A 17626-nucleotide genomic window follows, 5' to 3' on the forward strand; every position below is an offset into this window, starting at 1 on the left:
TGCTAATTTAGAATAAAAACATTTAATATTTAAAAAGAAGAAGAATTAGAGAGATCAATAAATTCTGAACAATTTACTGCCTTTGCCTGACTAATGTGTAATCATTTAATCCATTAAAAAGTAACCGTAATATGATTGAAGTATTTTTAAATTTAATTTAATCTTATTACAAGTAATAGTAGATTTTGTAATCAGATTATGTAATCCAGATTACATGTAATCTGTTACTAACATCACTGATTGTGTATATGTATATATATATATATAATGTTATATATTTGATGAAAACCTGATTAATATTACAATTATTATAATTAAAATGTTTATATAATAAAAGTTACAATATTATTTTATATAATATTTAATTTGTATGTATATACTATATGATTATTTTAGTATTATATATTATTTTATGTATATTTATATAATAATAATAATAATGATAATAATTAAGAACACTTGATTATAATTATGTTTATATATTTTTATAATATTTTATATAATAGTTATATTATTATTATCAATATGTTATTGTTATTTTTATTATTAATTCTAATGAAGCTTTTAGAGGTCTGCAATCATTTGTTTGGGTTTGTGTCTGCATAACAACACAGCTATAATAGTGGTCAATATCGCAGGCTGTGTACATGGTATTTAATAACAAAAGTGTTATTTTGTGAATGCGGCCTATTAAGTAATCTAGCCTTGACTCAGAGAAAAACAAATGGCCTACATTTCACAGTGACAGATGATGTTAGAAAGAGACTCCAGGCCGCCAACTGTAAGGCTATTCTGTTAACAAACGCATCTCTGTTCATGGAATCATTCCTTGTCAGTGCCAAGAGACTTCATACCAGCTGCCATGATACAAATGCTGGAACACTGGACAAGATGAGAGAGAAGAACTTGCTCACTGAAATTTGACACAGTAACAAAGTGACATAAAACTGTCCCAATGTTCAGTCATTTCATATTTGACTTTCTTTTTTTCCACTTTTCACACTGGCTTTGGATTCCTTCATATATCAGATCTTTCTAACAAGCAACATTTGTAATGCATGTTTGCTCTAAAACCAGCAATATCCAACGTTGATTATTGTGACAAGTGTGATGGATGATTTCCATTGAGCCTTTCTATTATTACAAAATGAAATGTCTTTAATTTTGACACAACCAGTATAAGAAGGCCATCAATAAAGTAATCGTACCTTTTTATAACATAGTATTTTAATATATGGATAGTTGACAAGTAGTGTTGCATACTTCATCTTAAACTTGTAAAATGAATGTAGCAAATTATTTTTATTCAATGGGACTTAAATGGCACTTCAAAGAGTGGTATTTCCATCATAATAGTATATAAAAACATGGTATTGTCATGGTTATCCATGGTATATTTTTATGATAATACTATGGTACTTTTTGGTAATGGGTGGATTCAGTGTGGCTGTTTTAACCAATAAAAGAAGAAACATTTTGAGACAGTTGTGCAAACATTCAAGGCATTGAATGATTCATTCTGTACACAACCCATTAATTAAGCTTTTGTACTGCTGTCTGCATCCTATTTTCCTTTTGTGTATTATATTATGACTAATAAGTTGAGTTGATGAGTGCATGATGAAAACTTTGCCGCAGTAAAAGTGCAAAGTTCATTTTCTTACTCAGTCCTCAACTTGTGGGTCACGACCCAAAGATGAGGTCACAGAGAGTAGGGGGAAAATATTGAAAGCAAATAATAAAATTATTATAGCCATATTTATAGGCTTGTCAACTTTTAAAAGGCAGGAGAAAACACTTCCCATATGTTCTTGTCAAAAGCTGTCTCCAATTAAACCGTATTTTTTCTACCGTATTTTGGCACAAATTCATCTTTAACTTGGTGGAAGCCAGTCAAATTAGGGGCTGCATATGTCAACATGGACAGGTTGCATGATATACCTTCATCCTTGAAAACACAGAAACAAAACAATGTTTCACTAAATTAAATAAGGGTTGCGAGGATAAACATGGTTTATGCTTATTATATTTAGCTTTGTACTGCGAATTCTTGGCTGCAGAGAGCAAGAACCATCAAAATTGTAAATTTGTCATGAAAACATTATTGCATATTTTTTCAATTTCAGTGTTAGATTTTAAGGACTTTTTTGACTATTTTGTACGATAAACAATTTTGATAATGTGTTGGGTTGCCACTTGGAGACCAACGTAAAATCAGAGTCCTGAAGCAAAACCACTTGAGTTTCATTGGTTGTGTTTACATTAGAGGTCTAATGTAAGGTGGTGGAAAATGGCGATAAGAGATTAATAGGACGATAGTTTTAAAAAATAATTCTTAGTCTTTCCATACTGTGACGGATACAGAGGCTACAAGACTCCAGAAATAAATAAAATCCCAGATGCAGTTAATTTATCAATTAAAATCCCAATAATAACCAGAATAAATTCAGATTTGGTGTATAACGCAGGACTTAGCATCTGCATAGCTACACACTAACAACCACTTAGGACACCTTAGCTACTGCATAGCTACACACTAAAAACCACTCAGAATACCTTAGCAACCGCATAGCTACACACTAACAATTGCCTTGCCTTGCCTTATTATTATTCACAAGATATGAAGTTCTGCTGACGGAGCACATTTCCATATACTGTAGTCTAATTGTTCTTTGTATGCCCTCGCTTTAATTTAGAACAATTGATTATCTAATGAAAAAAATGAAATATGCACTGAAGTGAGGATAATAATATGGATGAATAATGTCAATGATGATCCCTACATGATTGTTTTTATTTCATCTCCAGAGGCCGCTGTTATACTGTACAACAAACCGTTCTAAAAAAAAAAAAACAGCAACTATCGGCATCGATTTTTGCCAATAACCGATAGTTCTATCGGGAAGACACGCAGGCTTGAGTGAGGTTTAAGATGCCATTTATTTGATGAATGTAAAACAGAAATGTAATGTCTCTCTTTGGCGTAGGCCCCGTCTGGCGGTCCGATGGAGTTGTACTCGGAACCATCATATCCTGCCGGAGATAGGAGGCAGGGGTGAGGAGCCTACCCCCGGGCGGGACGGGGCTCAACTGGTGGTGGTGGGGTGGTGGAGGTTGCCGTGTTAGCACACTGAAACAGCAATGTGATAGATTGTGAGCAGACTTATAAAGCAACGGCTTACATGCGATTGGCTAGGAGTTACCCAGGTAATGATGTGATGATGTACAGCTGCTAGTCTTCCCGCTAGAACTACGCTGCGCTTCCATTTCCAAAAAGCAACTATCGGCACCGATTAATCGGAAAAAAAATATATCAGTCAATCTGCAAATGCAAACATTGTTTAAATGAGATTTGAAATAATCAGGTTATTCTCTCCTTTTGACATCAAAATGTAAACAGTCATATGTAAACAACTATAGCGCACATTGGATAAGCCGGTAAGAAAGGTAAATGTGTTCACACGCAGAGCAAAATCGAGGTAATGGGCAAAAATCTGTGTGCCAATCTGATTTAGGTAAACCGTTAAGTGCTAAATAAACTATTCTTGACAACGTACAGTAGTCAGTTTGTGCGGAGCAGAAATTAGGTGGCGTAAACAATGTCTTTTTCATCTCTTTCTCTTCTTTTGTGAGCATAATGTGTTTTGAAGTCTCTTCCTGGGCCCATGATGGTTTACGCATTACGTTTTTAAATGTGGACAACATTGTCTTCAAAACGAATAACAAATTCATCCGAATAATATAAGTATTTGAAAGAATGATCATCCAACAATCTCGACTCCGTTTGCAGACTGTCTCTGTTAATTGTGCTCGTCTTAGAAATCTAAGTTGTCAAGACTCAAGTTTATTAACTATAAATATAAATCATACACATTTTCCACTTCTTGAAATCTGATCTGTAACATATTAACTCCAAATGTTTCACACAATTCACACGCAAGGATTTATAAACCATCCTAAGCGCTGTTGAATTCCTGACCAGAGAAGGGATGATTTTATAGTGGCGCTTGACTAAGTTGATCACATTTATTTACAATTTACTGATTAAGGTCATTATCTAGTTTATACTTTATTCCAATAATCTATTAAGAATATTCCTGCACATTATATTTTTTTCAAGAAATATATAGAGGCTCAATCTTGCAATGTATTAAACTGCATTTCATGAATTCTGCACATGTAATATAACAAATTAGACAAAATTATTTGAATACAAAATAAGCCTTTAGTGCATCTAACTTTCTTTTACAGTGCTTTCAGTTTGTAGGCTATATTAATTTATTCTCATGTCTTTTAAAATCCGTATTGGTATTTAATATTCGCTGCAAAATGTTTGTTTTACATTTTACAATTGCTTCCCACCTCGTGTCTCCAGAATAACGTTGTTATACTTGCACACTGCACAAACATAAATGAAAACTCTGTTTCAGCAGATGTAAATGGCCGAAATACCAGGAGAAAACACAGTTAACAACATATCCCCCAGTTTATGAAGCTGACATATTCAGCTTCATCTGGTGAGAAGCAAATAAAGAATAATAATGATATTTAAATATGCCTATCTGAGGCATACTTTAAATACAGAAGCTATAAATGTAAGAGAGTTACATTTTAAAATGAGTTTGACGCACTTCCGTGTTAAGCCACGCCCACATCTGGTTCTATCTCAATACAGATCATTTGTTATAGTAATAGATAATGGCTTCGCTGCACACCCCAACTAAATCGCAGTCATTTAAATGAACAATTAAGTAATGTGTGGTCTTGAAAAATCACTCGAGAACAGTGACAATTCTAATGTCATCTTTTATTAAATAAATAAATACTGGGTTCTCCATGGCATAATGTGTGCCCACAGTGAAATGCGGCCGGTTCTTGTCACCTTCTGGAACAAACCTACACAGAACTACAGCAGAAGATCATTTCACTCTGAAGTCCATGTCCTTAAGGGGAATGTATTCACAGTTCAAATAAAGCTGCTCTCCTGAGAGCTACATCAAACCACCCTGCTCTGTTCAAGCCTCATTTCCTAGACATTAACATCTCCATTTGGCTTTTACAAAGCAAGATTGCCACTTTACAAAAAAAGATATACATCTACATGAGAAATATTTTTCATTTCAACATAGTCTCTGGTTCCAGCCCAGCTCATCTTCTCAGAAGTCCATTTTCTTATTCGGTTCATCCATTTTTAAATCTGATAATCCATTTCAACTCCTCCACAGCTCCACAACGCTCTCATCCAACCGTACGTAGTCCACATTCTTGTCTTTTCAAAGTGTCTAGATCCACAAAGTCCTTTGCATTCAATTGCATCTCTGCAACAGCATGTTAAGTGCATAGTCCATGCGGCTGCGCAGGTCGGCAGAGCAGCCAGACACGAGCAGCGTGCTGAGGCGCAGCGTGGTGGACACGCGGTCCTCGTTGATGTAGGTCAGGAGATACTCCTCGCTCTGACTGCACAGGATGATCTTCGTGTGGTCATGATAGAAGTTAACCTATGGAAATAGCATGTGATTAGGAACTGAACATCAGTGTGTAAACATTATTTTTGGGTTCAAGCAGAAATCGTGTTATAGTGATGCAATAATGAAGCTCTACCTGGAAAGTGCCGTCGTTGAAGAGCATCATGAGCGCTCGATCGGACTTGAGCCACTGAAGAAGGTACAATCTTGGTTTGTTAGCGTCTGTCACGTTGGGTAAATCGCCACCCTGTTGAAGGACAACAATTGTTACTCAGAAAATCTGACTAAAATGCAGTGTTGATTAGGGATGGGAATCATAAGGAATTTAACAATTCGGTTCCGTAACAGTTCCTTTAATGATTCTTACTTTTGAGGAAAAATATTTAAAAACAAATGCAACTTTTATAGCATTTGAGATCATTTCAGATTTCAACAGAGCAGTATCTGCTCTGACTAAAGTGATTTTGATTCACTAGATAGAACTGGCTCATAGAGTCATTCGTATTGGAATCAGACTACAGTACAGTGGTTGAGCTGTATGTTTCATGCTGTAGATTAAAAAACAGTGCAACCAGCGTAGTCCCATTTCCTGACCAAATTACTTTTATGAACTGGTACTTTTGATTCTATAGCACAAAAGGAGTCATTTGTTCAGGAACCACATAACACTGGTCATGATGTGTTTCATGCTGTAGATTCAAAAGAACTGCTTATAAGAGTCATTCGTTCAGGAATCAGAGTACATTCGTATAATTACATATAAGACAGTGCATGGGTTGGCGCCATATTATTTAGCAAAACTTATGAAACAGTGGGACCTCTTAGATCTTCTTGTTGTGAACTGTTGGCTGCTCCATTATCCACATGTAAAACTAAAGGTGAGAGCGTTTGTAGAAAAGGCCCCACAATTATCTGCAATTCAAATTTGCTGAATCTGTGTCTGTTTTTAAGTCAGGTTTAAAAACTAATTTGAATAAGCTTTTCCTTTGTAATAATTTTTTTTTTAAACCCAGAGTGCGTTTTGATTTTATGTTTTGTGAAGCACTATTGCTAAAAAGGAGCTAAATAAATTTATTATTACACAGTTCACTCTATAGATTCAACAGAACCAGTGATTCGTTCGGAAACCGTATTGCACTGTCAGTTTTCTGTCTGCATATCCGGAGAAATGCATGTTCAAGAACTGTTAACAGAACCGAACGTCATGAAAATAAATAAGAAATGGCTCTCGGTTTTCAAACCTGATATTCATTCAGAATAAGACACAATGTAAAGCCATTTGAAGCCAAGAGAAGACACTTACATCCATCAAATTCTCCTCCATGTAATGAGCAAAGTACTTCAGGATGGTGACCTGACCGACAAACTGCTCTGGGGCTTCGGTTACGGAGAATACAGAACATTGTCCCAGCTCTGCATAGTAATGTACCGTCCTGGTAATCAAAAAGACATGTTAGTCTTCAAGTATCAGCAACATTTTCACGGTGAATGTACGACTAAAGAGCTAAATAGACATTTGAGATTGAATTCAACTTACTTTTTGTCAGACAGCAGACTCATGTGAGTACCGTTGTTGAAGAGAACGCCAACGGTGTGGTCTGACAGTTGGTAGCCAAAGCCATACTTGTTGGAGTAGTCTACCCATTTAGTCACCCAATGGAAACTGGAGTTTACACTCTCCTTTGAAATGTTATTAGCTGTGAATGAGAGATTATGAAAATGGATGAGGGATTTGAAGTGTCTAAAGTGACCTTGCTGGATTTTGAAGGCATTTGTTGGAGTATAACAAGTGCAGATCAATGGCGGACACAATACACACCTTCCGGCATATTCTCCAGACAGCCTCGCAGTACTCGGGTTACAGTGTCTGCAACGCTGCCCATTGTGCTGTCCTCGAGACCTGCCAACACAAAGCAACAAAAAACATTAGATATTGCATTAAAAATCCTATTAAAAGGAATGTTCTGTGTTCAATACAAGTTAAGCTCATCGACAGCATTTGTAGAAGAATGCTGATTACCACAGAAAAACATTTAGAAAAAACGACAGTGAGGCACTTACAATGGAAGTAAATTAAGCCAATCAATACATGCTTAAATACACACTTTTAAAGGTATAGCTACAAGATGTAAACATTGTATGCATTAATAGGATTTTAGTGTTTGCAAAAAAGTTAGACACTTACACTCGCTACTGCTACTACAACTCCCGAGAGTTCCCCGCACGATCATACGAATGCTGTCTCTAATCTGCTGTTTGCTGTTGTTGTCCTTGTACGGGACAGCTGGTTTTCCCGCAGTTGAAATGGGGGGCTTACTGTCCTGTGGGAAATTAAGAAAAGAATGTTGGGTTAGGTTACAGTCTTACTGTGGGTTGTCAGATGTTTCAACATGACAAAGAGGGGTTTGAGGTGTTAACTTTGAGAAGGAAGAGAATAAAAGGCCATATTGACATACCTCAGGGGTTTGTCTACAGGGTTGGGGGCTGATTGAAGCTTTCTGGAGGTCGAGGCATAGTCTATTAATATCCTCCTCATCCTTGGTTGGTTTATCTGCAGGAAGAATGAAGACAAACCTCAGCCCACGATCAAGATGTCCAATTATGTAATTTGGGGACTCCGCAAATCGTTTACTTTAAGCTAGAGTTTAAGTGCTTACATTGAGACTCCAAGTACTTGGCTTTGTCCTTCTTGCCACCAAACAGGGCAGCTGCAGCTTTCTTGAAGAAGTTCTTGGCAGGGCTGGTGTGGTGGAGGTCTGGGGCCGCATGGCAGCAGTTAGAAGACAGTCTGTCAGGTGTGAAACCCTGATACACAAATACAAGACTTCAGAATATGCTCGAAGCCACAAGACAAGCAATACTGTGCTTCAGTGTGGGACCTGGCAAGTATACGTTCACGTTATACAAAGACACACCTGGCAGAAAAAGTAGTGGTGTAGAATGTCATCTAGTTGTGGTCTATCTTCAGGGTTCTTGGCAAGCATACTGCTGATAAGATGCTTGGCTTGGGGCGACAAGGACGACGGCATAGAGTATCGTGCTTCCCGAATGCACCGATACGTCTCCTTGAGGTTTGTGGTCTCAAATGGAGGCCTGCCCAAAAGCATGGTGTACCTGCAGGGAACAAGTCATCCATCATAAGCAAGCTTCTTCATGCAGTTTACTTAAACTCTCTCGAATCTTATGCAAATACTCACATGACACAACCCAGCGCCCAGACGTCAGATTCACAGCCATGCCCTTGCTTGTTTAAGACTTCAGGCGACAGATAATTGGGTGTCCCACATATTGTTCTTCTACGGTTCTCTACAGGTTCGAGTTTTGCAGCCAGGCCGAAGTCTCCAACCTTGAGTTCCATAGACTCGTTGATGAAAAAGTTTCCTGGGAAGGGTAAAAGTAGATTTAGGTTAGATTTAGGGACGTCATTGGTTGTGAGATTATATACTATTGGAATTGGAAGGATTTGTTGCTTACCTAGTTTAAGATCACGGTGCAGAATTTCTTGCTCATGGAGATACTTCAACCCCGAGACAATCTGTCTGAGGTAGTACCGAACCTCTGGTTCGGTCAGCACTTTTCGGGCTTTCAGAATGTGTGCTAGTGACTGTGGAAAGTCAAATCAAATCAAATTAGTTTTGTTATGCACAACCAGTTTCATTATCTCTATACAGAAGGATATGTCCATAGCACTCACTCGTCTACTGCAGTGTTCAAGTAGGATGTAGATATTGTCTTTGTCCTCGAAATGGTGGTAGAAGTGAACAATGTGTTTGTGATGCAGGGCTTGGTGCAGTTCGATCTCTCTGTCGATCTGTGAATCAGATGGTCCCAAATTTAATAACAGATTGTAGCAATGCTGCCAGAAGCAAATATGGAATGGTAGGACAGTAATTTACCTTTTCCCTTTGGTGGGGTTTGGAAACGCGCGTATGTGGAATAATTTTGGCTGCATACACTTTGCCTGTGCTCAGATCTGTAAATTCGTAGCATTTGGCGAAGCCCCCCTGAAATAGAGAGCATTGTTTATAAGACGATGACAATTCTATATTCAATACAATATTCAATTTAAGTTGCTCATCAGTTTTCTGCATATTATCACAATTATGCATAACGTCTTGTTTTATTTTATTGGTTTATTTGAAAAAAGGTACAGAATAAACCTTATGCAAAACACTTGCTGCCTTTCCAAAAATAGTACTGTGGTGCTGGTACCATATATCATGATACTTTGATATATATATATATATATATATATATATATATATATATATATATATATATATATATATATATATATATATATATATATATATCATGGTGCAGGTAATTGCATTACCATGATACAGGTACAAAAACTTGGTAAATTTCCCCAAAAAAAATGGCATTTTATAAATAAATGGCATTACCGTAGTGCAGGTACAAAACACACTGTTTTACCATGGTGCATGCCCAAAATAATAATAATAATAATATTATTAATACGTAAGTACTATGGTACATACAGAGAATAACCAGAGAGGCTATATCCAAAAAAGCATGGTACAGTGTTACCAAAAACGTGGTAGCACCATGGTAACTGTCCACAAAAACATGGTACTTTATGTTAGTGTTTTCACAGCTTTAGATGTCAAACATGTAATTTTTACCTTTCCCAAAACTTTTCCTCTGCAGTAACATTTGCCAGTAGCAGAATCCGTAATGATGCGTGACATTTCTTGTATGACATGAGAATGATTCTCTCCAGATTTTCCACGTCTGTTTTCTGTGGGTCTGTGTGTGTGTTCACACATCTTGCTGTTATTCACAAGCTGGTGGTGGTGGTGGTGGTGTGTTATAGTCCTAAGTAACTCCATGCTCGAGTCCTGACTGCGCGGATCTCGTCACTGTTCTTCGGTTTTATACACGCGCGCGGTCGCTCCGCCCCGTTTAGTTTATTATCGCGCGCGAGACGCGCGTTCACAAAGCAGCGTCTCAAATCTGTGAAAATGAAGCTTATGATTTGCGCTTTCACATGTCGAATATTTTATGTATCTTGTAATATTTTCATTGGAAAGCACCAAAAGTTTTAATAACTTAAATTAAATTATTTCTGTATATATATATATATATATATATATATATATATATATATATATATATATATATATATATATATATATATACAGAAATAATTTAATTTTAATTAAGTATATATATAATAATTATATATATATATATATAATTACTGTATATTATTTAAAATGAAATAGTAAAATATATAGTACTGTGCAAAAGTCTTAAGGCACTTAAGATGTGTCATAAAAGCATTTGTCTTAAAATGGTTCTTTATATCTTCAGCTTTAGTGTCAATATAAAAAATATATTTTAGACTGTAAAAAATATATTTTAGAAGAGATTAGAATAGAAGAACAGAGAGCCCTGTAACAGATGTCATGGCCCCCACAGAGCCCCCCACTGAACATCAGGTCAGTCCGAGATTACATGAAGACACAGAAGCAACTGAGACAGACTAAATATATAGAAGAACTGTGTTGAATTCTCCAAGAAGCTTTAACATCCAATCTGCCAACAACCAAGAACAACTGTGTCCAGGTGAACATTGGAGAACTGGTGCTGTTTTAAAGGCAAAAGTAGCCACACTAAATATTGATTTAGCTTTTTATGTTTACTGGACTTTGTATGACATTAAGTGATAAATGAAAACTATTTCTGTCATTTTATTTGAAGACATCCTCACTATGCAACATTTTTCACAAGTGCCTAAAACTTTTGCACAGTACTATATATATATGTATAATATTTAATATGTAATAAAACTCATAATCTAATAATCGAAATAAAACATTTATGTACATTTTATTTTTTCAAATTTTAATAAATATATTTTTTAAATACAACCCCCCACCACCCCCACCCTTTTCATATTTTTACATATATTTATTATTACAATTATGTATATATATATATATATATATATATATATATATATATATATATATATACATACAGTATCTTTGAATGTATTTTTATTATGCTGTATTCTTTTCAAAGTTTGTCTTATATGTCTATAATTTACTTTTTCAGAGTGAAACAGGCAGATATTTGATATTGAAGTATTTTTTTAATTTTTAACTTATTTTATTTACTATTTATGTGTGTATCAATTTTACTACTTTATGTATAGAATATTTTGTATGGATATTTTGACCAGGACATGCATGGACATGCTTTCGGTGAATATCACAGTAAAGAGCTCTTCTGCCATCGTGTGGTGGTTTAACTCTGATTTTGACACACATTTAAACTGAATGTATGACTCATACTATGACAGTGTTGGTCCACACCCTATACAACACAAAGACATGCAGAGTTTATCTACATTCTCTTTTTGTTCAGATCATAATCCGATATAAATTATACTTTATTCTTCCTATAAATAAACAAAGAAGCATCACAGGTTTATAAAATGTAATTATATGTCCTTAAAATGAACACATCATCTTAACTAATATTAATGTTATAATAAAGGCCAATGCATGTGTCTTGTTTGTGGTTTTTTGTCATCATAACAGCATTTGTCTTGTAATATGCATATAGCATCTATAAATAGATATTTATTCTAGGAAACTGCTATCAGTTCTCTGTCTTCTGTAAATCAGGGTTACACATTTTATACAACACATTGCTTCTTTGAAGTGCTCTTTTGAAGCAGTATGAAAAATGTTTACTTTTTCTTGTGGTCCAGCTCAAGTGTTTTGTTCTAAATGTGTTTGATTTTTCAAGTCCTGACATTTAAAGTGTTTACATGGTGAACACGTTTATTTATAGCTAAAATCAGCTGGTAAATATTTACATAAAATATATTGAGTGCAACATAAATTCAATATCTTAAAACATTTTCTATACCAGAAACAGTGTGACCTTTATTCTTTCATCAAAGGTAGAAAGCATATCCCATTTGTTAAATGTAAATAATGCCAACTCGAGTGCATGCTAACCAAAAGGACACGAAATAAGACATTTTCAAATTCATTGAAATGACATTTCTAACTCAAATTGTTATGTTGATAATGTGATTTGTAATGTACATTAGAAAGTATTATGGTTAGCGAGAATGCAAAAAAGAAGCATTTTCCTGTTTGACTTTTGTACCCCTCTGAATAGGTCCAATAAAAGGCTAGAAACGACTGAAACATTGCAACATTTATTTACTGTAACACCATACTGTCAAAATGTAAGCTCTCTTTGTTAAAGATTGGAAATGAAATGCCAGTTACGCAAGACAATTAATGATAAGACAGTTATGAGCATTCATATCTTTTGTGAGTTGCATGTGGCCTTTTTGAGACATTCAGGAATCTTCATTAAGTGCTCATTGAAGACCAGCGGGCTCATTCAGGCGTGTGATTGGCGAAGAGATGTTCTGGATGAATTTCTAGCGATAATGTACATATTTATTTCTTAATAGAAGCACCAAAAAAGAAGCACTAGTCTGTATGTAGCTTGGTAGATGACAAATAACATTTCCCAATAGCTTTTTTCCCCAACATGAAGATAACAGGTAAAAAATGTACATGAATGCATAAAGGAATATGTGTATTTTAGATGCTGTGAAAAGTCACCATTTATCGCCTTATTTTGATCGTCTTTCAGCTTTTTGTCTAGAAGTACAAATAAACTAGTGTCTCAATTAACATGAGGTCATGGAAACTGCAAGTATGATCATTTCTGGGTAGTGTTTTGCAATAAGGTTTGAATTAGGTATAATTAACAATGTATAATACAATATTCCAGCATTTATTAATTTTGCCTCATGTCAATTTATAAAAAATACAATTGTTTGTTCATATTGTAGTTCATAGACTAGGATGTGTAGAAATTAACATTAAAAAAGATGAATAAATATTATTCATTGTTAGTTCATGTTAACTAATGTAGTTACATAATGTTAATAAATACAACCATAAGTGTTACCCATTAAAGTTACACTAAATAAGAAAATGCTATTTTAAAAATAGTTTTAGATAGTTTTAAAGGTATAGGACACTGCTGACAATGTTTATGAAAAGTTTATTTAGAGCAACAAAATCAATGAAAACAAAAAGTTGGCCAGAGTGTGTGTGCAAAACATCAGGGAAACTAAGGTAACAACAGCAATGTATAATGTATAATTATTTGTAAATAAAATATATATAACATATTTTAAATAGGGCCTATAAACACAACACCTAAAATATATATACACTGGCAGACAAAAGTTTGGAATAATGTACAGATTTTGCTGTCAAACTGGCGTTCAACTGATCACAGAGTATATTCAGGACATTACTGATGTAATAAACAGCACCATCACTACATGATAAAAGTCACTTTTGATCAAATCTAGACAGCAGCATCACTCAAACACCTTATCCTTGAGTAATCTTGCTAAATTGATCATTTGATACTAGAAACATTGAAAGCTATTTGGTTCATTAAATGAAGCTTAACATTGTCTTTGTGTTTGTTTTTGAGTTGCCACAGTATGCAATAGACTGGCATGTCTTAAGGTCAATATAAGGTCAAAAATTAAAGAAAGAGCTTTCTCTAGAAACTCGTCAGTCAATCTTTGTGTTGAGGAATGAAGGCTGTTCAATGCATGAAGTTGCCAAATAACTGAAGATTTCACACAAAGGTGTAACTACAGTCTTCAAAGACAAAGAACAACTGTCTCTAACAAGGACAGAAAGAGATGTGGAAGACCAGATGTGCAACTAAACAAGAGGATAAGTACATCAGAGTCTCTAGTTTGAGAAATAGACGCCTCACATGTCCTCCGCTGACGGCTTCATTGAATTCTACCCGCTCAACACCAGTTTCATGTTCAACAGTAAAGAGAAGACTCAGGAGGACTTATGGGAAGAATTGCAAAGAAAAAGCCACTTTTGAAACAGAAAAACAAAAAGAAAAGCTTAGAATGGGCAAAGAAACACAGACATTGGACAACAGATAATTGGAAAAGAGTGTTACGGATCTTAACCCCATTGAGCATTTGTGGATCAGTTAGACTGTAAGGTGCGTGAGAAGTGCCCGACAAGACAGACACATCTATGGCAAGTGCTACAGGAAGTGTGGGGTGAAAGGTCATGTGCTACAGGAAGTGTGGGGTGAAAGGTCACCTGAGTATCTGGACAAACTGACAGCTAGAATAACAAGGATCTGCAAAGCTGTCATTGCTGCACGTGGAGGATTTTTTTTATGAGAACTCTTTGAAGTAATTTAAGAAGTTCTGAACACTTTTATCAAATTGTAATAGTAATTGTTCATGTTATTAATGTCCTGACTATACATTGTGATCAGTTGAATGCCACTTTGGGGAATAAAAGTACCAATTTCTTTGCATAAGAGCAAAATCTGTACATTATTCCAAACTTTTGGTTTACATTGTAAACATATGTAAAGAAAAAGCACATTTCACCATCATTGTGATTTGTATGTTAATTGGTCAGGTGCAAAGCCTATAAGCGTTTGGAAACCATTAGACTATGGTTAATTTCACATTTAATTGTATTAATGTTTTAAATTAATCTACGACTTGTTCATATGCATTGAATGTGTTTGCAGGGCCCCGTCCGACATATAGGGGCCCCAGGCAGTTGCCTGTATTGCATGTAGGACGGGCCGGCCCTGGGAGTGAACATCGTAACCCTAGACCTGGTTTAATCCAGATCCTACAGTGCAGCTGTGGGGCCAGTGAGGAAACAGGAAACAGCACACAATCACTCTGGCATCCTCAGGAAGTTCCTTCAACAGCTTCTCTTCCATAACGCCCATCTGAACACATATAAATCACCATTAAACACTTAGACGTCTTATACTCTCATTGTACACTTTACAAAAGGTCATGCTAAGGTCTTTTTAGTCATAAATGTGTCAATGCACTTGATAGCGGAAAAAAAGAGCATTCTAGGATTATCTGCAATTATGTACGAAAAAACATAGGGAGCCAGCAGTTTGTAAAACAAATAGGTTACATGTAACATGTTAAAAATCAAAAAGAAAATTTATTTTATTATCCATAGCGCCCCCACGTGGCAAAGCCAGCAACATACCACTGCAGGAGCCAGGAACACAGTCACATTTCCGTACTTGGACAGGTCAGTCTGAAATATAAAATCTGCATAAAGAAAAACCAAAAACATCTGAAAGGGTGAATCTGATGAAGCCTGTCAAGAACATGTTCAGATCATAATTTAACTCATAAGGAAAATAAAACAATTCTATTTTGCTTAAAGAAAACTCTGTTTTAGGAACTTTAAAGCAGTAATGCAGTGTTGGGTAAATTCCTTAAAAATAGTAATCAACTACAAATTACTAATTACTTAATTGAAAAAGTAATCACACTACTAATTACTTTACTTTTAAGTTAGTTTCTAAAACACTTATATGCTCAACAAATTAAAAATAATGTCTATATTTATTTCTTGTTCATTGTTACAGCACTCAGCACCTCACATTTTTTCCTTCACAATGACCCGTTACAGGCCATAATTCATGTATTCTACATAAATAATAGGCAATATTAGAAATAAGCACAACCCTATAATGTACTTAAAAGTAATTAAAAAATATTGAAAGTCAGTAACTGTAATCTGATTACAGTAATTTGAAATGTAATGCATCACACTACTTTTTTGACTAAAAAGTTAATTCAATTACTGGAACCAATTACTTTGTAACTGGATTACACTCAACACTGAGTACCAGGTAAGTTCAATAACCAGCATTTGTGGCATAATGTAGATTTACACAAAAAAGAAAAGAATTTAAATAAAAAAATATATTTTCTAGTTTATTAAAATAGAAAATAATAAACAAGACTTTCCCCTTGTTTATAAAAAATAAATAAAAAAAAACACAAATAGTCAAGTGGTTTTTGGTTTTTAAGTGGTTAAAAAGTTTTATAGTGGTTACATTGAGACACTTACATTGGAAATGTATGGTGCCAGACCATAAATGCTAAAATTTACCATTTGGAAAATGTAGCCACAAGATGTAAACATTATACTTAAAATTTTCAAATTATAAAAATATTTATAATGTTTACGTTTTGTGGCTATAATTTTGAAACTATGGACATTTCAGCATTTATGGACTGGCCCCAATCATTTCCAAATTGCTTTTTTTATTAACAAGGGACGAGTCAAAAATTATTATTTTGATGCAATTAAAGGTGCTGTAAAAAAAGTTCATTGAACGTATGCAAAAAAAAAAAAAAAAATCTAATTTTATTCAAATTGTAATAGTAATTGTTCATGTTATTAATGTCCTTTGGGGAATAAAAGTACCAATTTCTTTCCATAAGAGCAAAATCTGTAGATTATTCCAAACTTTTGGCAAACATAATTTCATATCACTGAAATTAGTGTCCTAAAATATCTGGGCCGCTGATGCTTTCTGCCTGTCGATAATTTTTCCGCGTGCTCATAGTGTTGTAGTTGCAGCGAATTATTGAGGCTTAATGCCATTTTTATGGCATGTTGTTCATAACAGTTGTCAGTTGAGGGTGCTATTTTGCTGTTTTTGACATATGATCCTGGACGGTGTCGGTCTCAATTTCCATTGAATAAAGCTCATATGGTATCTTTGGAGTGCAGGGCTTTGGAAAGAGGGGGTGTGGCTAGTCTAAGCTTGTGGACATTTTAGAACGGCTAAAATCACTTACAGCACCTTTAACATGAGGCCAGAAAATGCTGTTAACTTGAACTGAACCCGCAATATTCCTTAATTTGGCATTCAATTATGCCTATTCAACCACCCCCATTCTCACTAGTGTAACACAAATACATGTCTTTCTCATTTCTGTAATTTAAATAAAATTAATAAAGAGTGAAATGTGACCTGGACAAATTTTTGTGAGATTCACCAAAAATCATATTGCACAATGCAAAATTCTTGGAATACATTTGGAAAATATGCATTAATCTCACCTTCCAGATGTCATGTTTGACCAAATTAACATCAGTGTGTGGGATGCCATGCCACCACCACGCTTTGCTCCTCGAATATGCCAACAGCACAGTGTTTATTTCAAAACTGCTGTGTTTGAATAATGCAGCATCCAGGCCACTAAGTGTCAGTGTAAGCCATACTTCGACATATTTCAAAATATTACAGAGTGA

The 17626-nt window shown here is 35.0% G+C and overlaps 1 protein-coding gene across 1 annotated transcript; it reads right to left on the bottom strand.

The window, feature by feature from the left end:
• Nucleotides 1-4792: 4792 nt before the first annotated feature.
• plk2a (polo-like kinase 2a (Drosophila)) lies at nt 4793-10324 on the bottom strand. The gene is made up of 14 exons (XM_052117293.1): nt 10112-10324; nt 9362-9469; nt 9160-9276; nt 8940-9069; nt 8663-8846; nt 8381-8579; nt 8123-8270; nt 7922-8016; nt 7651-7786; nt 7285-7365; nt 7003-7162; nt 6769-6898; nt 5602-5712; nt 4793-5498 (listed from the first exon to the last, which is right to left on the bottom strand). Exons 1-14 carry the CDS (start codon nt 10316-10318, stop codon nt 5307-5309), a joined length of 1998 nt encoding a protein of 665 aa, XP_051973253.1. The 5' UTR covers nt 10319-10324; the 3' UTR covers nt 4793-5306.
• Nucleotides 10325-17626: the final 7302 nt, after the last annotated feature.

This window comes from Xyrauchen texanus, chromosome 44, assembly GCF_025860055.1.
Source record: "Xyrauchen texanus isolate HMW12.3.18 chromosome 44, RBS_HiC_50CHRs, whole genome shotgun sequence".
Lineage (NCBI taxonomy): Eukaryota > Metazoa > Chordata > Actinopteri > Cypriniformes > Catostomidae > Xyrauchen > Xyrauchen texanus.

What these genes read in the sequence shown, in the direction of transcription:
- plk2a (XM_052117293.1), bottom strand. Translation starts at nt 10,318, where the DNA reads ATGGAGTTACTTAGGACTATAACACACCACCACCACCACCACCAGCTT. An exon ending in AACCCCACCAAAGGGAAAAG is followed by an intron (nt 9,277 to 9,361) that starts GTAAATTACTGT and finishes TCTGATTCACAG; the next exon opens with ATCGACAGAGAGATCGAACT. An exon ending in TCTGGAGAATATGCCGGAAG is followed by an intron (nt 7,163 to 7,284) that starts GTGTGTATTGTG and finishes TCTCATTCACAG; the next exon opens with CTAATAACATTTCAAAGGAG.